Source organism: Chenopodium album, chromosome 13 (genome assembly GCF_948465745.1).
Source record: "Chenopodium album chromosome 13, dcCheAlbu1.1, whole genome shotgun sequence".
Taxonomy (NCBI): Eukaryota; Viridiplantae; Streptophyta; class Magnoliopsida; order Caryophyllales; family Amaranthaceae; genus Chenopodium; species Chenopodium album.
The window spans coordinates 2,717,181-2,742,435 of NC_137846.1; the positions used below are offsets into that span (position 1 = coordinate 2,717,181).

Here is a 25,255-nt window from a genome sequence, read left to right on the forward strand (position 1 = left end):
TATGAGAGAAGAAAATACTGAACTGAACTAAACAGAACTGATTGAAGCTGAACTGAACAACCCCTTAATTGTAATTAGAAAATAATCATCTATACTATCAAGTTGCATTAAAACCTTTTTTTTTAAAAAAAAAAAAAAAAAATAAAAATAAAAATTAAACTTAACTTTAGATTTGTTGAAATAAACTTATTTTTATTTAACTTAACTTTAGTTTTGTTGAACTTAACTTAGTCTTAGCTTAACTTAACTTATATTTACAATGTGAAGAGTGATGAAAGACAGTAATATACACAGTAATACTTGATCCAAACAGTTGTAAAATATTTGCCCAATTTAGTATCCTGTAATGTTGGAACTTGCATAAAAACCGAGTATCAACAACATGAACGGAGATGAGAGTAGAGAGCTGCATACACCAGCTAATTACTGGAGTAGTGCAATAACATTTGAGCTGGCTCGTAATCTATGCGTTCCTTTTGTACACATTCAACTAGCATCTGGATAAATTTATGAACTCGCAGCTCGTTCCTGCCTTAATACTCCGTAGTTAACAGCAATCAAAAATTTCATGATTTATCAATGTGGGACTGCTTACAAGTTCTCAAGGTGGGCGATACAGTTTTTTAACAATGATTTTGCCAGTTCATTTTTTTCATTTTCACACAACTGAGCTAGATTTTCTTTAAACCCTTCATCTACTGCAGACGCTGGTTGAATAGCTCCATAGACTTCAATCACTTCCAGCAAACACTCAGCGGCAGCAACATGAACCTAGTTGAATAGTATAAAGACACCTTGTCAGATCGTGAATACAATTTCAAGGCTAAAAAATATTACTACCAAAGCAGATTACAGTTGCAATAAGATGGGAAATAACCCCCGTTCCCCCACTATTGTGAGAAAACGAGTTACTATCCAAATCCTTTATGGATTAGCTGACTCCAATCAGTTGTATTGTTAAAATAGCTACAGAATTTCAATTTATCTTTATTCCTTAAAGTGATGCATTTATTTGTAAATGTTTAGCTCTCCAGCAAAACAAACAACATATGGCAAAAGCAACCACATACCTGTCCGATCTTTACAGTGCTAATACAATCCACAATTTTGCCAGATACGCTGATGAATAACTGAAGAAGCAACAAAGAGGTCACATTCCAAAGGTAAATATAGAACGACAGTTAGCAGTGTTAAATAAATTAAATTTTGGCTGAACCTCATTGATTAACGCCACGGCACCAGCAAGTAAAGGATCTTCTAGGGTGGAACCACATACAGTAGCTTTTAACTTTGAACAGAGCTTCTTTATGGTAATAAATGCCGACACTTTGACTGTCCATAACAAGAGTGTTAGCAAAAAAAAATGGCAATAACTTATCTCATAAATCCGCAATCAAATCATACATCAAATTACCTGTCCACGGAAATGCAGGTGATAAGGCATGGGATAACAGCAACATCAAGTTGTGCTTTTGTTGAAGAACATCATTAATTGGAGCAACACTTATGCAAGACGTGGTGCAATCTAAAATTTTACTACGTGGCACATAACTATCTTCTTCCTTATCAGAACCTGCAACTGTCAGACCATACATGTAACAACTATCAAAACCTTTCATATACTTCGTACATCAAAAAACATAGTATGATAAAAATATTTCTGCACTCCACATATCAAATTTTCTCAAACCTCCTGCACTCCACAGAATTAACACATACTATATTTTCCATAATTTGAGATACACCAGAGAATTCTCTTATATTTTTCTGTACTGCTCTCACTTAACAGTTAACACTCAATTGAGGTCTAAAACTCTATTATGCTGTAATATATACGCAGTCCATAATTTGAGAAGTTAAATGTTCCATAATAACACTTCAGCTACCTGATTTAAGGGAAGTACTTCCTGATGGTTCTTGTGTACATTTATCTCCTGTAGCTGAATCAAACATCTCACATAACAATGGGAAAACAACATTAAAGAACTCTGGTGAATCGAAAGCCTTGATAACCTACAAAAGAAGAGGACAATTGTTAATATTGTGTCTCAATGGATAACTTGTGTTAATAGTCCCCGTGCAAACACTAACGAAAATATTCTACAAACCGTTCTTGGAAACGAATCGCAGGAGTTCCTTTTCCTCGTAGAAAAATTTAGCTCGTCTTCTTTAGCTTTCTAGATAGTAATTATCTACCATATAGTAATGGCAGAGCACGTAAATGCAGTGCACACAAAACAGCAGTTTAGGGTAGTTTCAGATGTAGGAACAGATCCATAGACAGCACAAACAGTCATACATGCACAAGAATGCAGCGCATACTAAACATAGACTTTACTACTTCAGTGAGAATAGAATAAATTCCAAGTAAATTTTGCTAAGCATAACAGAAGTCTCCTGCAGCTAATTCGTGATTACATGGTGGCGTCTAGTGATGATTAGTAGCCAGAGTTTTGTATAATGATATAGACAGGAGGGAATCAGGAATTTGAGGCATACTGTAAGAAGGTATAAGAGTCATGAAGGTCTTGAAGGAGACATGGGAGTGGAAGTAGCACAAATACCAAGAAAATTTTGCTATGCATAACAGAAGTCTCCAGCAGCTAATTCATGATTACAGATGATTAGTAGCCAGAGTTTTGTATAATGATATAGACAGGAGGGAATCAGGAATTTGAGGCATACTGTAAGAAGGTTTAAGAGTCATGAAGGTCTTGAAGGAGACATGGGAATGGAAGTAAAAATTTTAGGATAAAGTTTTAAGTTCGAGGAAGTGCCCAGAACTCCTGTGAAACTATACTGTAGCATTAGATAGCCAAAAATAAAATAAAATAAAAAAATGAAAAAACAGAGACACAATAAGAGAGGAGGGTAGTTTGACTAAAAAACAGCAAGGGAAAGAGTTGCAAAGCCAAGTCTAGTACTCCACAGGAGCATGTAAACACTGGATATTCAAGATTGAGATTCTAAGATCAATATGTTCTGTGTTTAACTATGCCAAGGCCAGATAAGGAATTGCACCAAGAACTTTTCTAAAGGATGAATCATAGATTGTTAGTTTGTCATCAAAGACTGGTGGCTGAAACACTATTGGAAGTCAACCGATAAGATTGGAGAAAACAGCATTGATTAGGGACAACAATATCATGAGAGCCTTACCTAGGCTCCAATTGAGCTGAGAGCTGAACAGTAACTACAAACGGTGACTGCTACAAGCCTACAATTTTATCTGGATAGCTCATCCTTTGGGTGAACTTGCCTATCATTCTTATCAAATTAACAGTCCCTCATTCATATTATCACGTTAATAAGCTCCAGCTTCCACCACCAATCCTATAATCCATCCATTAAAAACATGTACACCCTCTTCTTCACGGTTATAGGCTGATCTTAATAAGGTAGACAGGAAGAGAACTCCTTGGTTGATTGCTTTATTCCATGTCCCTTGGTACAATAGCAACACCTCTATTCCATGTTGGAATCATTCAAATTGATTGTCTTAATTACTAAATGGATCCCTTTTGTTCCTCTAAGTCGATAGGATGAAATCCGTGAAAGAGTAATTACATTCACTTAGTTAAGAAGCTGCATATAAGAATTACCTGATCTAAAGCACATAGAGCTGCTTCTTGAAATTTCTTCTGCTTCTTAGTGCACGCTGTGGTAACCACACTTAGGACATCATTAGCAGCTGATGGATTGGCAGAAGAAATAACATTGTGGCAAGATGTGCAAAGGGCAGCTAATGCATTTAGAAGAGCATCCTTTCCCTGTCGCAGATTAAAGTTCAATTAAACGTCATTGAAGTTAGAATAGATCTTCAGCATGTAGACTCTAGGAAAGAAGTTATAGGCAGAAAATTAAACCTCCCACAGTCGACCAGGAATCTCCTTCAGCAACGAGCTCAGTAGAACTTGACAATGAGTGGAAAGCGATTCATGCAATGTCTCACTAAGTTTAGTAATTGCTTGCGCTGCCTGTTGTCGACCAAAGTAGTTCATACAAAGAAAAAAAAAAAATCAACATAATCTACCAGTATATCTGGTGATTTAGCCACACGAACTCATGAAGTCATTGGTATCAAAATGAAGAGTTTCTACCTTTCGTTTGGAGTTCCAAGATGATGAAGTGATGCTATCTGTAATAAGTGAAACTATCTCTCCCAAATACAATTGAAGAGTGACGTTATCGCCACTAGTATTTTCTTCCCACACCTCATCAAATAAGCAAGACACATGCTTATCGTCCTCAAATCTGCAAATTTGAGATTAGTTTGAATGCAATCAGACTATGTCAACTCAATTCTTTTTAAACAAACAATACTCCAGAGGTAAGATAGAAAGTACCCTAAAAAGGTCATTAATTAATTGCAATGCAGTTATCATATCTGATTACCCCAATAATAAATACAACTCACAGGAGACACACCCATATGGCATAAATCCAATATACATATACAAGATGATCATAACAGCTATTGTCGTCATAGTTCATAGACTAAGTTATTTCATCAGAATTGAGTGGAAAAATGAGAGCCTGACCTAGGCTCCACGGCCATGCATGATTAAGTAAAGAAGGTTTTACCCCAACATTTACATTTGAGCTTTGCCAGCTTGGCAAGTCCCACACCAGATATCATTACTACCATACCTTCTTTCTTCTTTTTTTATTTTATTTTTTTCCTTCAACATATTTAAACATTTTTTAAAGGAACGTTTATGTTTCTTGTATGTTCATAGCATGTTGGTGTCAAGCCAAGCGCAAGACCAAGCTGCCAGGGCTAAGCTACACTCATCAAGCTTACCTAGGGCCTAATAGGCTCAAGCTTTGATCTGCTCTAACACAAACTGACATAACCCATGGATCTAGCCAAATTTTACGCCCAAACAGCGCAACAATGCAGTTGACTTCTCGACTATATACAAGATTCACTGTACTTCAGATCTACCAAGTATCTGAGACCTTGTTGATTTCACTTAAAATAAACAGTCTTATCAAAATTATTGTAAAATCTAAAAGATTATTGTCGTTACCAATAGTAAATAAATGAACTACTAGTCTACCACTATCACTAATCTGTCAAAAACCACAAAACAGTACAACAACAGAACAAAAAGTCCTCCTTCAAAAATCACAAGAATCATGCAAACCACCGTAGACATCTACAAAGTAAATAAGTTCAAAATGCCCTTGGCACCACAGACCATAAATAAGCTAACAATTCCCTCATGTCTCTGACCCAGCAGCCTTATCGTGAACTAAGTTATCAGTGATCATTATGCTTTAACCAAAGAACCCAACTCACTTCTAAAAACATGTGCCTCCAAAGAGCTTTCTACTTTCTGCTACTCCCAGAAGTCAGAACCAATACACCTCATTTGCATATTTTGCAACAAAGAATCCCATAGCCAAAAATCACCCTTCAAAGCAAAAGAGCTACAACACAAAATGAAGCCAATTCAATTGGAGAAAGAAACTAGGAAAACATTCAGCACCTTCACGGCTTCACATACTCCATCTGTTCTTTTTTTTTTTTTGGGTACTCATTTAATGTGGACTCTTGTCTCTAGGAGAGGTGAGTGGGTGCAAGATCAGGGCGGATAAAGTAAGAGAGATACAGTGAAAACACAGATGGGTGTAAGAAAAAGGTTGATAAAATAAGAGTGAGTGGAATGGTACAGATATGGTGGGGTAATGGAGGTAAGATGTTAAATGTGATTACCAAAATTAGAGGAAAGTAGATGTGGTTACATAAACATTAGGGGGTCAAAGCTCAAGGTTGTTACTGGAACTGTAAATTATCCAGGGTACTCAATTCCAAAACTGGTGTCCATAGAAAAGCTTTGGAGCCTTACCCTTCCAGATAAACTTGGGAGCAGAGATGATTTGAATCTAATACTTACTTAACTAAGCAAACTAAGGTGAACCAAATACGGCCTGACACTCCGTAATATATTTCAAAATGTATCAAAAGCAGACTATACAGAATCCTAAGAGAGAGTACCCTAAAATCTTGTCAGGGATGCCATAGTGATAGCGGATCTAGGATTTATTTGAAGGAATCTTATATTACTAGCATGCTGCAAGAGAAATAAAAACAAGACTATGTATATGTGATCTACGAAACTGTTTTTAGGCAGTCAACTCTTAAATAATATTTGATGACTTTGAGTGACAAGAATAAGATGCATTATTAAGCATATAATAATAAAAATCGTTATAAATGCCTTGTATCCTGATCCAGACCTTGAAATGAAAATCACGGGTAATATCGTCACATGATAACCACTCAAGACATCAGCAGCTAAGGACGCACAACTTTTTAGTAGAACAGCACAAGACACCTGAGCATTCCTGTCACCTGCATGTAGTGCAGCCACTTCCTCAATAAATTGTTGAGCCTGAGTAGGCGTTGAATACTTCAGGGCCATTGCAAAAGCACTGGCAAAGGCACGCTTTGCAGATGCGCTTCTTTCCTCGATGACAGCAGGGAATAAAAGCCTCAGCAGCGTTCCTGTGAAGGGTTTAATCTCAAGATTGACTCTTTGTACCAGTAAGGTAATAAAAGATGCTACACCAACCCTTCAAATCAAAAAAAGAAAAGAGTGAGTTATCAAGTAAAAAATGGCTAAATTAGAAACTATGTCACTTTCACCATAAAATAGATATATTTCAGCAATTTGTCAGGTACGGTAAAATTGTATTCACAAACAAAATGACTAACCTCCCTAATAATTATTTTTTGATGGTTAAATCTGCGTATAGTTATGAAAAGGTAGTTAAGTGTTAAATTTCATACCTAGTATTGAGACCAACCCCAGATCTGACCAACTGAGCAAGCCGAGGAACCAATAGATCTAATGATGGCTCATCTACTACGTCAATGCATAGCTCAAGAGTTTCCCACATTGCAGAGCCTTTTGCAATTGAAATCCGTAAATTTTCAAGCTTATCTTTCTGTAATCCGATGCTTGCCGCATGCAGCTATGGTAGAGAGAAACATGCATCGGTCATACTGGCTTCAGAACAAGGCAAATGTCAATAAAAAGATAATATTCACGATACCTCAACATAATTGAGTCCTTGATCTTCCAGGCTTGACAAACTCTCCAGCATGCAAGTCACTAAATCAGCCAAATGTGGACGGATAGCAATTCCTGCACCCTGAAATTGATCAAAGCTTAACCACTTATTGTATCACTCATTACCCTTGCGGAACAACTAAAAAGTCTAATTTATAATTTTGTACAATACAGAACAAGAATTTAACCATCATTTTCAACTAAATGTAGTAGGTTTGAAACAAAATCATCCATGATTTTTGCATGTACTTTGTGAAAAGAAAATTTGGACTGGAATTTTTTTTCTTGCTAACCTTTGCAAGCTTCATAACCACTCCAATAGATGCCTTACGTATGCTATCAACTTTACTCATAATCCCTTCTGCCAACAGAAGTGGCAGCACAATATCCATAGCTTGGCTAGTTTCAGATTTATCAGTGAGTGAAACATCACAGAGCCTTATAGTGAGGGAGCTGACAGCACGACATAACTTATCACCAGAATTCCTGACAGTCTCCTTTATATCATCCATAGCACGGAATGCAGCCATCCAGAGCTTTTTAAGATGCTTCCCAATCTGAAAAAAATGTCGCATTTAAGATCAATGTCAAATACGATGCTAGTAATCACCATTTCCAAAGATGGATCTGAAGACCCCAAGAAAGTGAAGAAACACAAAGGACCAACTCCTACAAACTAACGAAAACATAAATATTAGACACCAATAAGCACAATTACAAATCAACAATAACCCAAATTGTCATATTAACATATTGTCAACATACTTTGATGTTAACATAATCTGATTAAAGATTATGTGAAAATCAAGTTAAAGATCAAATGCCTAGATGCAAACCTGTTGAAAATCATAAAACCAAAAAAAAAAAAAAAAAAAAAAAAAAAAAAAAAAAAACAATTCACAGGAAGGCATACTTTGATGATAATGACAATGGTTACCAAACAGTCCGGGTATTAGAGAGTTAAAAACTCCTATGATATTAATCAACTTTATAACATCTACAGAGTACTTGAAAATATACTTCCAGAACCTTAGGCAAAGGGCCTCCAGAGATTTGTAATGTCCAAAATATGAGTCAAGTGTTTTCGCAGTGGGGGGACAATAAAGAGTATCAATAAATGTAATAGAGATGGACTGCACTGATGAAAAAAGCAACAGACCATCACATAAAGGCAAGTTGAAAATCGATAATGCAACAGCCTTTGCATCATGTAACTGCTTTGATATTATTTCAAAATGCAGACCCTCTAATGTGAGTACAAAGAAAAGAGATATCAACACCACCAGGTATGCGGCTATGAATGCAATTCTTAAGATATTATAAAAGCCATCTTTGTCAAATGATTTGCTCTTTAACATCACACTAATTCCTACCCTTCCCTGTCTTACAACCCATCACCCTTCCTCTTTAGGAGTACCCATATGTAATATTAACAGAAACCCTAAACCCTAATATAAGTACAAAAATCACACTCACAAAGGTACATAGCTGCAACAATTTATTCCTATGAGGCAAGAGAGGCTCTAATTAATAGGCCCTAGCTAATCTAAAACTACTAGAGAGATTATCTCCAAAGGACCTACAAAAGAGCACATTTGTAAAAGTGTGAGCTAGTCTTTATTTCAGAGACATATTCGAAAAAGCATCACGCCTGCATAGTGCAAATGCCACACACACACACACACACGTGTGCCCACATATAAGCGACACACGTGTACACTCTGCAGTGTACATTAACACAAAGAGACTACTCAATGCTGAAAAGACTGTTATCTTATTCACAGGATCCACAATTTTGAGTGAAACAATTAGGTTGTATATTTCTAAATAATGTTGTGGCAGACAAGTGGTAAATGCAAAAAAAAACATGCATCTCACAACTCATGCCCAACCAAAACATATTTCCAGTGTTTCACAGCTATTGCAACTCATGCTAGTTTGAGATGTTCATTTAGAAAATTGCAACACTTCCTTGACAACTTTTACAAATCAACCCATGTGCTTTACTCATACTTGGCCCACACTCTCTCTCTCCACTTCCCTCCCCTCAAGTCTCTATTTTTCTTAAAATGTACATTTATTTTCATATCATCGCATGGGTCAGCAACACACTTGCATTGTTTCTTCTTGCATAAATTATTGGACAAATGGCAAATGTTACAATTTTAATAAAACGGAGGAAGTGTGAAGTTTTCCAATGCAGATTTGCAGCTTACAACATAAGGTCACACACAGATACATCATGTTCACCATGACTGGCCGGTATCAAATATTTCCTCTTTCTCTATTATCATCCCAAGTAGGTGAAATTGCATTACAATACTTGTAGGCTATGAAGCTTTTACCAAGATTCTTGACATTTTTTCTCTTTAATCAAGCTATAAAAAGGTCCACCAGGCAACGAGAAGAGAAAACCCACCTCCACAAAAGATTGGTCTTACACTCAGAAAATGGCTTAGTCCGAGTATGGCATGCAACACTCTCCTACCCCAAGACCCCAAAAGATACTAACTACAAAAATCATAAAATGCACAAAATCATAGCAGGATTCCTCATCAACATATAACAATTAGTTACTTACATAATCAAACCTGCGTCCCTGAATAATATCTGCAAGTGCAAGACATGAAGACTCACGAGAGCGCCAAAGCCTAGAACCACACTGAGTCAATAAATCATCTAGAATAAGATCGAAGTGTTCATCGATTGTTTTCTTCGAATCAACGACAAGCGACTTCCATATGTGTGCCATTGAATCCTAACATGAACAGAATCAACAAATGCAAGGCCGATAATGAGAGTATGATGATAATAATAATAATAATAATAATAATAATAATAATAATAATAATAATAATAATAATAATAATAATAATAATAATTTTGGACAGCATAATGTTGTCATTAATATTAAATTAAATCCAGAATGAAGCTGAGGTTACAAAAGCACCAAAAGAATTCACAAGTCATAGGTTAGGACTGCTTAGTGCTTACCTGAACATTTTTATCAGGATCATACTGATAGCGTACCAGCCTTGGAATCAACAAACGGAGATGAGGTTTTAGAGCATCGCCAGCATGTTTTGCTATCCTAGAAAATCCAAAGGCAGCTCCTCTCTTAGAATTTAGAGCAGCCTGATAATTAGCAAGGTCCATGAACTTATATATAAGGTCTGGCTGGCCCATCTCATTTGCCATGTTGCACAGCTCCTTATATGTGCTCAATTTTCCCCCACTGGGACTATCACCAATAGTTCCCTCTTGAAATACTTCTGAATCCTCTACCAGCTAAAGGTTCCAAACAGGAGTATAAAGATAAAATTAATTAATTTGTGCAAATACCAACACCAAAATACGTGAATCATAGAAACAACAAGCACATTTACCTTGACAGCTCTCTTTCTCTTCCCTGAACCAGTCAAAGTGCCAACAAGTGCATTCACTAAGCTCTTCTTCATTAAATCATCACCAAGTTCATAAACAAGACTCATTCCTTGTGACGCTAACTCCTGAACAAGTTCATTTTGCTCGCCCAATAAATGAGAGAAGGCTTCCTGTAATCGGCAAAAGAAAATAATAAGGTCCCAAACCCCCACCACCCATAAAAATAAATAAATAAATAAAAATAAAAAATAAAAAAAATCTCCACAAGCAGGTAGGCAAAAGGTCTACAGTAATATACTTTCAGCCTTGAGAAATATTCTCTACACGGATATAGTGAGTTTCAGTTGTATATAGACGTCCAAACTCCAAAGTACACAGGCTGAATCAGAGACCCAATTTGAACACTTTTTTTCAGATCAAACAAGAGTTACATGAAGCTAAGAACATAAGGTATGGGGATGCACACAAGTAATAGTTGACTTACATTTTTATTACTTTTTCCATTCCACATAGCCTTACTCATGTTTTCATTTTAATTTGTCCCAAGTACTCATTTCCTTATTTGGAATGTACCCAGCCATTAGTATGTTATTTTCTTGCTCCTCGCCTCTATAAGTCATTACATTTCCTTTCCTCATATATATAATAATATGACAACACACTACTTTCATTAAATATACATAGTTTTCTCAACCAAAAGCCACCACAATATATATAGACATATTAGATACTCCTGGAGTGCCACCTATTACAAATATTTCCCTGGCATAGAACAAACAACAACCAAAGCCTTACCCCAATATGACAGGGTCGGCTGCAAGACCCGAGATTTTAGATCTGGTTGCATAGAACCACATAATAAATTATATTTTCCATGTTGGACACACCTTATCCAATTTACAAAGGAACTTCAGCACAAAATGCCCTAACCATAAATTGAAAACATAGGTCATAACTATACCAATAAATACATTTCATTCACAGACATCAATTCTTGAAGAGGGGAACTTAATGCTCAATTGCTCAAATTAAAACTCGCACAGAAGTAATAAAGATATGAAGGCATTTCAGGTAATACTTCTAATGAAAGGCAGGGTCAACTCTCCACATGCATCCAACAGGGTCAACTCTAAAGGTGGTTATGTGCAAACATATACATGTGCGCTCACATATACCTACACGTGACACACACACTAACACAAATGTCAATCCCACTCATTATATAAATTCAAACATATTAGAGGTGGTTAACTTCATTCCATGGGTGTGATCAAACCTGAAGTTTTTTCATTTTATGGTATAATATAATTGCTTAATAAGACGAAAAGTAATAACACCAACAGCCCAAAGTGAAATCTGATGGTATATTTGAACTGGTCCTTCTAAATTTTGAAAGAAAAAGCACCTAAATTGTATCAGTTTTATTTAAAACACACACACACACACACACAACATGAGGATGCAAAGCTAACATATATAGGTGCATACTTCAGATTTTTAATTACATGAATAAACACACTTGCAAACCTGAATGTCAGGAAGCAATTTTTGAACTGTATGATGACGGCCACAATACATGGTCAATGACAACAACCAGACAGTCCCAGCACAGCGCTCCTCTTTCCTGCTGCTGTACAAAAGAGTGTCAAATATTTTTTTGGTTATTAAATCTCGGGCCATATCTCGACCATCCTTATTGGATTCATTCTCGTCATTATAATTTTTTGTCAACCAAGAAGAAGAAACATCTTCCAGAAGAAAGTTTGACGTTGTTGAAAGTGAGGTATAGTTGGTTTTCAAAATAACATCAGCATCCACAGGAACAGCACCCCAAGAAAATGCAAGAGCCTCCCCGGCAGCAAATAGAACATCCTCAGCCTGTGAAGCCAAAAAGTTTCAAACAACAGATAATTAACCTAAGCTAATGAGTTCATTGGAAAAACATGACCCGAAGAAATCAAAGCACGTACCTTTGAACGACAGAGACCAAATATAAGTTCTAGAGCAACATTATAACTAGAAGGTGAGATTTCCTTCATGCACATATGCCCCAGAGATATGGCAATTTTCTTTATTGCTTTTGTATCATCTCCAGCAAGAAGTTTGCCCAGCTTTTCCCGCAGAACAGTCAACACAGACGCTACAAGAATTTTTGCCAGCAACTATTTTTTAAGACATTTTTCAAGAAGGTACAACATAATCAACTAAAGAAACCATCAGAATGTACTTTACCAGGACCAGAATCATTAACAAGTGATGGCAATGCTACACGCAATGCAATATGTCCAAGTGCTTGCATTGCAATAGAAGCCACTGTAGCAGTTTCAAAGTTAACTACATCAACCAGGCTTTTTACAGTATCCTGAAGTACCGCTTCTGGCACCTACCATGTCAGAATACAAATGTCTTTCAGTGATAGAAAAAGAATTAGCTTGAAAACCATCATAAAACCCAAGCTGAGCTGACAAAAAAAATCAGATTTACTACAGCAAATAAACAAAAAAGAAGCTCACAATTCAACAAAGCAAGATATTTGTGACTGAGAGCAACCTCCCCAATTACCCAGTAATCATAGGCCATGAGGAATTTAGCCCTCTGAAAGTGCAAAAACCTCTGGTGACAGGAGGAAGGTAATTGCTGGATAGAGGACATATGTAAAAAAAGTGTAAAGCTGATATGTGCCGCAGGTGACATGATTTTTTAAGAATGGGAGGGAGGGTTGTTTGAGAATGGCAGCAGTGAGTCTAGAATCAAAGAGATTATGTTATATGACAATAATTTAAATCTTTCCAACTTAAACTATAGGTCTACAGCCCCCATCAGTCCCATCAAACGCCAACAAATTTCAGGAAAAATTTTCAAAAATGACGATAATTAAAGATAGCGAATTGGAAAGACAGCAAGTAACAAAAAAGGCTTAAAAGAATTTCATTTTGTTCAGTTCACTGATTCTCAGGTATAATCAGTTCATTGTTTCCCAGGTGTCAAACTCCAACTCTTCTCAGTGCTCACGATTCATACGGAATATGGCACATTGGCTCCGGATAACCTAACATGTAACAACTCTAATGACTAACAAAACAAGGATAAAGAGTGGAACCTCACAAACCTCAGGTGCTCTAGATAGAGAATCTGCAGTAACAAACCCTATAGCACATAAAGCCCCATGCTGCATTTCAAATCTGAAACCAAATCAACCTAAAAATCAGTACATATATACCAAACCCCGACTTAGTCACTAATATAAATGAGCAAACCTCGTTTTATGTGGTCCACTAGTAGGATTAATAACAGCCGTCAATTCACTTATCAGGGAAGATGACGCAGCAACAGGACAAGCTGAAGAAGCTATTCCAAGCAAACGAGCAGCAGATTCACGCGTATCAAAGTCTACATGCCCCAGTAATTGCTTTAACCAATTAATTTTTGAGGCATACCGTAATGCCAACACCTAGTTCACAAGGCAAAACATGTGAGCAAAGAGGGAGAAAATGAGCAGGCAAAAAAGGCATAACGCGGTTGATTCACCAATATTAGATACCTCGGGAAAGTACGCTGCTATTTCAATCAAAGCCTTGGAAGCATTAGCGTGCAGCTCAGCAGAACCTTCAATAGCCATGGCATGTTCAATAAGAGAGCACAATGCTTCCACAGTAGGCTGGAATTCAGCTGTCTTAGAATCATCCTGTAGCATGTCAGACTCAAAGCACTTCAAAAGAAATTTAATCATGGCATCATATGTCTTGGAGGGGAAAAGGAGTCGCTCCCTCATTTCTATTTCTGCAACTTCTAACACTTTTGGTTGGTGCCTGATGATACAATCCAACATGTCTCCAACTCTGGGATATTTAAGATCTATCTTTTGGCTAATGGATCTTCCTTCATCAGGGAACAGCCCCTGAGTCGCCATTTCCCTACAAGTGAGAAACATAGAATCAAAGGGACATAAATAAACGACAAAATCAGAGTAGAAAGAGCAGAAATAATTGAACTAATAATATCTAGCACTTTAACTTCTGACAACCTAAATTTTAGTAAACAGTGGACATCACTTCAACAGCTTTTCTCTATCCAGACTCTCAGTATCTCAACCAGTAAGGTACCTGGCCTTAAAACAATTTAATGTGCCCTGTATAGGCATAAGCTGGATATCTAACTGTTGTTTCGTACAATGAAATAGATCTATCCCTCTGGAAGCAAACTAAAGCCATTAATATTTCCCAACAGCCATCTAAGAACAATTGAGGAGTGCCTCTTCACTTCAAATTCTATGACATAATGGGACTTTATGATACAAAATATGAAAGAAACACTTGGACGACTACAGTAAGCAAACCCATAGAGAAAGTAAATAAGAATATATCACAAACAACGTATGCAGCTTTCGGGTTGACAGTGAACATTAGCCAACAAAGGGCTGGTCTGTATGCTACCAAGGATGGTCTTCATTTTGTAGTAGAACAACTAGTTTATTATTGTTCATAAATACTTCATTTTTCATAACAATTTAAAGCTTTGTTTAGGCCCATCCTATATTCATTTAGTCCTTGTCTAGAGCTTGTTTTATCATCCTCAATCCATAGATACAAAATACAATATTGTACGGATACATTTAAGCATACACATTACCATTTACTTAAAAAACTATATGAAAACAGAATATGCAAATCTATATTGATCTCATTGATTCTTAATTCATTGGAATCGAACTAGTGCTACATTAACTTACACAGAGTTTAATATTTATACAGTCATACTCAGCTAGGCATGTTAAGTTCAATATTTACACAGAAACAAGGGTGGGCAGATCAACTAAATGGAAAAATATAGCCACATCAACTTAAATTGATGATTTCTTTCCTCTTTCGTAAATGCAACGATAAAGTACAGTCCACTTTTGATCCAGACATGCTTTTATTTTCCGATTCCAAGTTCAAAGCTGACCAAATTACATGAGAGCTTCCTCAATCACAGTTTTATACCCTCCATTCTCTAACATACAAATGCCTACCTCACATCCACTGAGTAATTACTGTAATATACAGATACTTAAAAGAGTTTCCCTATGAAAAATCCTCAGTATATAATAGTAAACCTATCCTGTCATAAAAATTATTTACACTTTCAATAAGAAACAACACAACTACATAGCCTTCATGGTCCTTTTAGGACTGAATATCTTGTTGGATGGGAACAATAGTGTGATTACATTAAAAACAAATGTGGTGTGTGTGTGTCAATGTTTGTGCGTGTGATCCATAGTGCTAAAATGTTACAGTAGAGGAGTATGCTAAAAAGGAATTGTGTTATGTATGTTGGGATGTGTATCATCATAAGAAGAGCACAAATAGCTAGTGAGAATACCCTGCTAGTGAGAACACAAGAGCACAATACTCAGATGGACATCAAATAGATGATAATTATATAACAAATATTTATTTATATAATGGCACAAAGATTAAAAAACAGTACAACAAGAGGACAAGGTGTACTCTGGCAGATAAAAATAAAAATTCAAAATTTACAATGAGCAGAATTTTAATGAATACATGATGTAGATATCCATTACAATTGAAAGCTACTAGTACCGTATATCCATCTTTGGGTCAGCTGCTGCAACCATACATAAAAAACGGCTAGGACAGTGCTCCAAATCAAACAATGATGTCGCCCACCTCACAGCACAAAATCGCACCTCACTTTTGTCCTTCAAAACATTTTTGAAAAGCATATAGTGAGAGATTAAGATTCAAAAATGACGAGGAGAAAAAAAATATATAGAAAGAAGCACAAAGAAAAAATATTAAATTACCACTTGTGAGTTATCGAGCAAGAGTTGCTCCAAATCTTTTAATATGCTGGACGATGCTCCCTGATGCGCAGAACAAGAATTTAGTGAGAAAAAATACTGGGCTCAGAAACAAGAAGTCCGAGGAAATATCATCCCTAAGGAACTCTTATGATTAATAACAAAGCAATAGAGATCATCAAGCCACTTGAAAACATTCAAATGAAATAAACAAGTTATTCTCAATAATAAATTAACAAGACAAGAATATTGCTTAGTAACTACACCCCCCCCCCCCGCCTCCAGAATTATCTACAACCAAGATACCTAAGAACTAAGAAGTACAGCCAAATTACAATTGGTTCATGCAGAAGATAAATAAAAATACAGTAAGTAAATTGGCAATAGTGTAATGTTGAAAGCCTCAGAGATAGGAACAAAGAGGGAAAAAGGATCACCGTATAGGCAGAGGCAAGGGAGCTTGTAGCCTCTTGAATGACCAATCGAAGAAACTGAGACTCAGATTTCAGAGCATCGAAAAGACGAACAGCCATGTCTATCTTATCCCTGTAAGAAAACAGCTATAAAATGAGCACTGAGGAGGAATGATATGGATATTAAGGGTATCTATGGTATTTTCACATTTGGTTTAATATTATCAAATAAATGTAATCCCAAATTATAAGGGACGTAGAATTTTATTTTAAGTAAGATAAAAATAAAGGAAGCTGCATGGCTTTCCTTATTCATTTAAAATAGGATTTTACATGTTACAAAAAAGGTTGTGTTTTATTGCAATTAGGATACCTAGTAACCTAGGTAACATAGGATTCATAAGTCTATATGAAGTGCCTTAGGTTGTAATGGTTTATTTTAAGAGTTGAGTATTTTGAGTTTTTCGTAAAAACTTGAGAAAAACACGTTCATGAGAATAAGGGGGATTCTTATTCACCTCAAATTAGTAGTGTAAAATTTTTGGTGCCACAGTTTTAGTTAAACCACAGATAGGAGAGACTAATTCATATCAAAGAGCCAAGGGATAAGGGGAATGGAGGAATGTTATAAGAAGTCACCTGAAAAGCTGAGGCATGCGCTGAGCAAGCATTCCAATTGCTTGATACGCAAATGTCCTGGTCTCCCGAGATATAGAATCTAAGTAAACACAACTTACATTTGAGTAAGGGTAAACTATGCCTCCATTAAACGACAAAGTTAAACTATTTGAAATACAGATAATAAAAAGTTCAAAATATTGAACTATACCTGCTTCTCGATTGTTTGTCCCGTCAAGAGACTTCAGAATTCCAGTCAATATGAGAGGGCCCATAAGCTTAAGTTGATCCATTCTTGCCTGAACACAGACAGGAGCATGAACTAATAAAAAAAAAAAGTTGTACTCTACATTGGATTGAGCTATAGTCAAGGCACTTGTACATTGGATTGAGTAATAGTCAGTCCAGATATGATGGTATGCAGGACTTAAAAAGCTACAGCTTCAAACCCCTTTAATATTTCGAGATATCGAGATATCATCTCAGTTGGGAGTAAATGAATACACAATATTTATCACACAAAAAAGTCAATAGAAGGGCCCCAAGAGTGAATGAGTGATATATGTAAAAGGAAGGAGGAGCATTTCAAGAGCACAACAGTAAATTACTTTCTGTTAGTACATTCCTTGGGCCTGAGTCCTGACATCTGTAAGTTGCAGCTGACTACTAATGTATAACAAAACAACACTTCATTAAAATTGTTATCAAACATTGAATTATTAGTCTAATATCCCATGTGCATGTGCAATCATCAAGACTCCAAGTCCACTATTTCAGCATCAGTTCTCAAAAACACCATGGGGAGCTCTTCCAGCTCCTTCATGAACTCCAGACAGGTCACTGTAGATTTACGATTTTCTAGGTGTCTTATCATCAACCACTTTCCAAATCTATGATTGTCACCCAATTTCAATCACCCAATTTTGCTATTCTTGTAGCTGCACCTGCCACTATGTTGGATTAGGATCACCCTCTACCAAAATCTATGATTATATACAAGCTATACAGAATAAGTACTGCAATAAATCTCCATTCTCCGATTGCAGCACCCAGCAATCTTAATACCAGCTATTATTCTTCCAAGCTCCACCTGTACTCCTTTTCATCACATTTGCTCCAATACAGTCATTCACTAGGTATTATTAAGTGGGAAAAAACAGGCAAGAGCGCATATAAAAACGTACATGCTGTCATACTAAGGGGGTGTTTGGTTCACAAAGTGGTATGGGTTTAAAATACAAGCTGGTATGGGGTTGAAACTCAATTCTAAATTCCTTGTGTTTGGTTTTTGTGAGGGAATGTAAATTTTCTTTTAATACCTAGAGGTGTGGTATGAGTCATACCCACCTTCAGCCTTCCCCTTGGGTTTCTAAACCCCGTACCTTGTGGGTTTGAGGCATGGGTTTAAAAAAATGAATTTTTCTTAAACAAACATTAGGGACTTATACCTCATACCTATAATCTAAACCTATACCTCATACCTAAAATATATGAACCAAGCTCCCCATAAGTTCATTTTTTTAAACAATGCATATGGTAAATGATGGTAGGCCGGGTAGGGTCAATCACAGCATATAAGCTACGCAGAACCAGCAATTGGGCTGCAAGTCTGCAACTGAAACATCTCCTAAGAAGCAAGCATGCCAGTTGTTCAGACCAAGGAAGAGAACATAACTAACAAAAAAGACTTATCAGTTCTCAAAACACTAGAGCTCTTACATAACTCTGCGGTCCTAACTCTGCAGTCAGGACTCAGGAGCTGCACTAATGGAATTACATGGCTAACAAAAAAGAAGTGATTTTAAACAAAAGTTAATCCCTTTAACTGAAGAAACACAAAAATCAAAATAACATCAATATCAATAAGGCTCTTGTCTATTACTATTCTATTATAGTGAGATCTTGCAAGCAATGTGAATAATTAACAACTTGAAGGGAAACGCTTATAACCAATATGAATATCCCGTACATGTTTTAGAACCCAGAAAGCAAATTCCATTCCCGACTGCTTTAGTCTTGGGGTGGTATCATTTCCTGTTACAGAGAATCAAGCAAAGAGCATCAGGTACATGATCTTATTCCATCAAGGAGAAATCAACAATCTTCACAACAGAATTACATCAATAGCATTGCAGTATGACCTAAAACACACAGCAAATTGTAAGAACTGAAGTAAATATTGTTGAAAGTTTCCCAAGTGTGTGCACAAAGAATAATTGTCCCACATTGGAAGAGTGGTATGAAGGTGACTAGCCAACAAGGTTTTTGGTCCACTCCTACTGATCTATGGCTTTAGGATGGAACCTCACTTAACATGTATGCTAAGTGGCCTCTCCTCCGATCTTGGGACATGACCAGGCCCAACAAATGTGGGCCAAGTAAAGATTGCCTAAATTGGCCAAGTATAGAATGGGTATGAGGTATAAGTGATAAGTCCCTAATGTTTGTTTAATTAATCAGTTAAGATTAAACAAAACCATATGACTATGGATTAACAACTTCTATTTCGTGAGTCATATTAGCAATTCAAAAAGATATTTGGTAAAAAATAGTTGTTGGCCTAAGTATATTTAAAATGGCTCTTAATTGACAAGCCGGCTAATTATTTTAAAACAAACCGGCTTTCATTTTGTCTAAAAAAGCCAGCCAGTCATTCAATGAAAAAACCAAGTATTTACCAAGCATATCCATTTGTAATCTGACCACATTGACAAGCTAAAATCACCCAAGCTAAAAGCTATCTCACAAAGACACAAACAAGCCCAAAGCCCCGAAACTTGAGGATAAATTTGTACACAACTACACTACAATTAAGGAAGACCAACCACAATACACATCAACATCAAGGTACATTCTTCCAAGAATCTAGAATACAACATGTACATAGAAAAACAAGATGAGCAATTTCCAGAAGCTTTGTTTCAAGAATGAAAGAGAATACAGCAAATATACCATATATACAGGCAAAAATGCACTGCAAAGTAGCAGGGAAACTATTTGCGGCTGCAATGGACCGACAAAATACAGACATCAGCCTAGTCTTCAAAGGATAATATGCAGGTGAAACTTTATTCTCTGGAGCAATTGTTTCAGTAGCAGCATTTCCTGATAAACAAAAGATGTCATACAGATGAGTATGGATTAGGCTAATTCCTAAAACTAATCTTCTCAAAAAAAAAATCTTGCACCAGATAACTTTAAGGTGATGCACTACGGCACTAACAATAAGTATCTACACTGCAGCAACATCATATATTCACCGGATAGTTTATTTTGGGTAAATGCTCATTAAATAACCAGTTGAGTTTAGTGTAGTAGACAGCCATAGCTGTTAGGGTAGAAAGACGTAGATATTTTCTCAATAGCTGCTACCAAACCAATGAGCTTATGCTTATAGCATCACACTTTAATGGCTCTTTTATATTTAGAATAATTTGTTGTTCAATATAAATGAGAGATCATATTAGATCATGCTTAAATTAGTTTAATAAACTCAGGCAGAGTTATATGGACAGATGAGATTCATGAGAAGTGTATTACTCTATAAGCTAGAGTTGAAGATGCAAGTACACAACTATCTCACCATTGAATAGTAAAAACAACTTTCTGATAAGAGTTGGATTATCTAAATCAGCCATAGATCCCTTCTTCTTCAAAAGTACCTCCCCTCTCTTAGCAATAGGCTCTTGACTTGCATGGATATATGTCAGAAAAATATCAGGATCTACACCTCTCGTACAAAGATTCAATGTTATAAGAGAAATTAGTTCACTAGCTATATACACCTTGTGTATGTAAGTTTACCTGTCTGCAGAGGCAGCTAGATATATTGGGTAAACAGTATCTGCTGGAAGATCCATGGATTCAATGACATTCAATATCCCTAACTGTAAGAAGAAGAAAATTTTAAATTTAAATTTTTTTTAAAAAAAAAAAAAACCATCTGCAATTGCATATAATGCCGAGTAGAAAATTGAATTATAATAAATGTTGGGAAATATATCAGCCAGAAATAGAAGAATAAAGAGTGGATAAAGCATTTAGCTGATGTTACCTTCCTACTCAAAAGAATCTCATTTTTTAGTGGTTGCTTCCCAGTGACACGTTCTGCCATGGATATTGAAAGACCGGCTGGACATCCGCCACTGAAAGAATAAAACATCAATTCACAGTATAAGAGGTCAAAAAAGAATGATAAAACCCCAAAATTTCAAAACCTTGGAGGCTAGCAAGATTAGACCTTTGAGATGTAGGTTGGTACAACACAGTGTGCAAGCAAAAATCAACAAACATTTCAGAGTCCTGAGAACCTCTCGTCATACTATATTTTGCAGCAATTTCTTCATCAATCTTAACAGAATGGGCTTCTCCAATGACCTGAAGCCAGCAATGGTGGATAAAGTGAGATGTTGACAGAGCTCGCGGGGGGGGGGGGGGGGGGGGGGCAGATGTCCCCATTTACAAACAATTTGCCTCCAAGATGATGGTTTATAATAGAAATGATGTTGAATAATACCTTAACAACTACTCTCAATATTATTGCTTGATGCTGAGGAGGAAGCTTTGAAATGTTCACTAAGAGATTGGGAGCCATACTTTTCTGAACCTGTGAAGAAGCATTACAAGGTGACAATTATTTGAAGGGTTTTCTTAAAGTAAAATTTGAGTGCCAATAAATCCTCTCAGCATGAAAGTCAGATGAAGTTAAAAAAAAAAAAAATTTAAAAAAAAAGTCACACCTCTATTTGTGAGCGCTCAAATGCCATCTCAATGTAGATGATGCAAAAGTTCCGGACCATTGGAGCAGTGGTGGCTTCAGAATACATACTCCACAATTCAGATAATGGCAAGCCAATCCCTGCCTCATGTTTCACACGCTTATTTACATGACTCAGTATTTCAAGTACCTACTTTGTACAGCAACAACATAGAAACCAACTAAGAATGAGGATTCACCTTTCTCTAACCAACCAAGCAAAAATATTTAAATTATTCAACAGCATTAAAACATTAAATCCATCACCACTTCATGATACAGAAAATCAAAGATGGTTTGTGTGTAACTGACATCCCCCAGCATTCCAATAGATTCTTATGGGAAAAGGGCATTTATATATCAAAGGACAGATAATCACGTTACTTCTAGCTTCTTATTTTTGTATACTCTTGAATACACTCTCCAATCATCAATCCCCCGCACACTTAACAGCTTTAAGCACCATCAATGAAGCATAGAAAATGCTCTAGACTTTTATGCAAAGAGCGTCCTTGACAAAAGCATACCTATTCCAATAACTTGCTTAGGCAGTAAATCTAGTTGCAATACCAGCATTAAAACAACATTTTCTTATATGATCCATCGCAAATGTCTCATACAGACAATCCACTTGCCGTTACCAATGACCTTACCTTAGCGAACCTAAATGCTCTACATTGTTATCACTTTTCGTAATACACTACTTGTTTTCTCAATTCAGGAAATTGCAGTACTTTGCATCACCTGTTTCTATTCAAAAGTAACAATTAACATCGAACTCCAGCCAAATTAACCAGCAAGTGAATCCTAAACCCACATGAGCTCCTCAAAGCGAAGCAAATGCTCGATATTATACAATTTGTTGCATAATTGCAGAAACCGCATTTTACTAGTATGATCAATCACCGTTCACCTCCAACTACAATTATACCACTATTAACTATAATCAACCTTAATCATCAACTAACTAAACATAACTTATTCAAAACACCAAATTACATCCAAATTCAATTACTTCCATCCTTAATCATCACAAACCCTAACATTCAATTAAACACAAACAATTCCAATAAACAACTCAAATTTTGAATAAAATTCAATCCGTAAAACCGAAAATGAAAAGCAAAATCAAAATTCAATAAAACTATAATAAAATTAAGTAATTAGAGGACCTTGTTGCGAATTGCAGTTGATTGAGAGGAGAGACAAGCGATAGCACGAGGAAGAAGGTTAGCGAGTAAGCTTTGAAGCTTGGAATCATCGCAAAAGGCTAAGTTGGTAAGCATTCTTTCCAACATTTCTTCTCTTTGCTTGTCCGATAAAGCCGCCATTGCCGACAACAACGTCGATGTCGCCGGAGACTGCGATGAATCCGCCATTGATATTCGGTTGAGCTTTTTAGTTGGGTGTTGTTGTATTGGTTTTATGGTTTTGCAGTGAAGTTTTGAGAAGTTAGAAGCTTTGGGAATTTGGAGTTGGGGCTTTTGAGTTGGACTTTGGAGGTGTTTCTTGTTTGGCAATACACTACAAGTCAACAATTACTGTTTCATTTGGCTGGTTTGACGGACTGTTTTTTATCGGCTTTTATTTGTGTTGGTGGATAGACGGAAAAACAATAATAATAATTATAATGATAATAATATTGGTAGATCCGAAGAAAATTTAAAGTTGAAATGAAAATCAAGAGTAATACATAGCAAAACGTGTTCGTAAATAAATCCGCTTATAGTGTTAATGATTTACTATTTTATTAATCTTTTATTTTATTGATAAATAAGAACATCACTACTCACTAGTGACGTCAACTTTGTGGCCATACAAGTAGTTTTGCTAGATGTAAAGATCGAATTATTTAGTTCATTTAAGGAGTGATAAATCATATTTGTATAGGATTGTTGGGCACATTTTTCATTGTTTTTAGTTACTTCTTAGTCTCTTAGTCGTTGGTTTAGAGTCATTTATGCATAGGTTATCACTATCGTGTTGTATTATGCTCCGTTTGTGTTTTCTTAATGTTTCAGGTAGTTCTCATAGCTATTTGGACGCTCTCGGAAGAATTCAGCATTTGTCGTTGGATGGAGGGATGTTGATTTGAGGCCGATGATTCATTGACCTTGTGCTTATATATGTATGTAGATTCCTTGAAGCAAATCGGAGTTGTTTCGTAGCCCTTGTTGCAAGTATGAGATCGTTTTAGGCCTTTGGTGCATTGACAATTTGAGTTGCTAAGCATTCTTGCATCGAGCTAAGCACGAGCTATAGCTCGAGTACTAGCTCAGTAAGGCAGCAAGCCAAGGAAGCTCCGAGCTATCGTTCGCAAGCTAGCTCGCCTATTAGCTCATCACTGCCATACGCAAAGTCTTATGCGAGCTATAGCTCGCCAGCTAGCTCATCAGAGAGCTATAGCTCGTTGCTGCTCCAACGTTTCTTGGTCGTTTGACGTAATCAAGTCGAGTGTCGTGCCACGTCATCAATTATCATCCAATAGCATTATAGCTTATGTATTTATTTATTTATTTTGTTTAGGATGAGGCAATAATATAAATACTTGAGAGGATTTTATTTTGCCTCTTATGCTTTATTTTCGAGATTGAACGTTTCTTTGTTTTCTCTCCATTGTTGAACCCTAGTTTATTATTCTCCATTAATTCAATCATTAAGGTATTTCATTCAATCTTTCGTTCTTTATTTTAATTAATTATGAATTCTAGTTTATTTGTCTCTTTTGTTTTGTTTATTTCAATTATGAGCGAGTAGTCGTTTTCTAGGGCTAAGTGAGGGAAGCCATGTTTATACCTTGATTAATTATGCTTGATTATTTATAAATTTATGAATTAGGGTTTGAATAATTCCAATTGATTTGTGCTTTATTGTTTGATTCATGTAATTGGCCAATATCATGAGTTGATTATTTAGCTAATAAAAATTAGAATTGAAAGATCATATTTTTAGAGGCTTAATTACAATTGGCGAATTTGATTATGTTAGCGGCCGAACTACATATGTTAATTCGTAAGCGTTAATTCCCGACCGTAGGATTAACAAGTGTTTTAATTATTCGACCTAGTTTGTTTATTAATGGATTGTTTGCATTTCTTGGATTGGTATAAGCATGGTGGACCGAACGTATGCCCTAGACTTTAATTTATCTGAGAACAACCTTATTTTCATTATTGTCATTCTTTAGTTAATT

The 25,255-nt window shown here is 36.2% G+C and overlaps 1 protein-coding gene across 3 annotated transcripts; it reads right to left on the reverse strand.

The window, feature by feature from the left end:
• Positions 1-269: 269 nt before the first annotated feature.
• Positions 270-23,527, reverse strand: LOC145574240 (uncharacterized). 3 transcript variants are annotated; one of them, XM_081631986.1, is made up of 35 exons: positions 23,235-23,527; positions 22,046-22,213; positions 21,823-21,912; positions 21,547-21,683; positions 21,361-21,451; positions 21,111-21,193; positions 20,890-20,996; positions 20,259-20,411; positions 19,276-19,340; positions 17,518-17,605; positions 17,328-17,406; positions 16,713-16,821; positions 16,279-16,338; positions 16,055-16,173; positions 14,008-14,380; positions 13,724-13,917; positions 13,576-13,648; positions 12,699-12,849; positions 12,437-12,606; positions 11,994-12,344; positions 10,469-10,636; positions 10,077-10,370; positions 9,664-9,840; positions 7,376-7,639; positions 7,066-7,164; positions 6,800-6,984; positions 6,247-6,582; positions 4,101-4,254; positions 3,867-3,977; positions 3,603-3,770; positions 1,887-2,013; positions 1,415-1,579; positions 1,217-1,332; positions 1,071-1,130; positions 270-771 (listed from the first exon to the last, which is right to left on the reverse strand). In XM_081631986.1, exons 1-35 carry the CDS (start codon positions 23,439-23,441, stop codon positions 592-594), a joined length of 5,472 nt encoding a protein of 1,823 aa, XP_081488112.1. In that variant the 5' UTR covers positions 23,442-23,527; the 3' UTR covers positions 270-591. The 3 variants fall into 3 exon arrangements, with proteins under 3 accessions (XP_081488112.1, XP_081488111.1, XP_081488113.1); XM_081631985.1 differs by having other exon boundaries at positions 13,567-13,648; XM_081631987.1 differs by lacking the exons at positions 21,361-21,451; positions 21,547-21,683; positions 21,823-21,912; positions 22,046-22,213; positions 23,235-23,527 and having other exon boundaries at positions 13,567-13,648; positions 20,890-20,991; positions 21,111-21,190.
• Positions 23,528-25,255: the final 1,728 nt, after the last annotated feature.

Excerpts from the sequence above, each read along its gene's own strand:
- LOC145574240 (XM_081631985.1), bottom strand. The coding sequence starts at position 23,441 with ATGGCGGATTCATCGCAGTCTCCGGCGACATCGACGTTGTTGTCGGCA. Across the intron at positions 6,583-6,799 it reads GGGGTTGGTCTCAATACTAG|GGTTGGTGTAGCATCTTTTA; the intron begins GTATGAAATTTA and ends TTTGATTTGAAG. Across the intron at positions 1,580-1,886 it reads AAGTACTTCCCTTAAATCAG|TTGCAGGTTCTGATAAGGAA; the intron begins GTAGCTGAAGTG and ends ATGGTCTGACAG.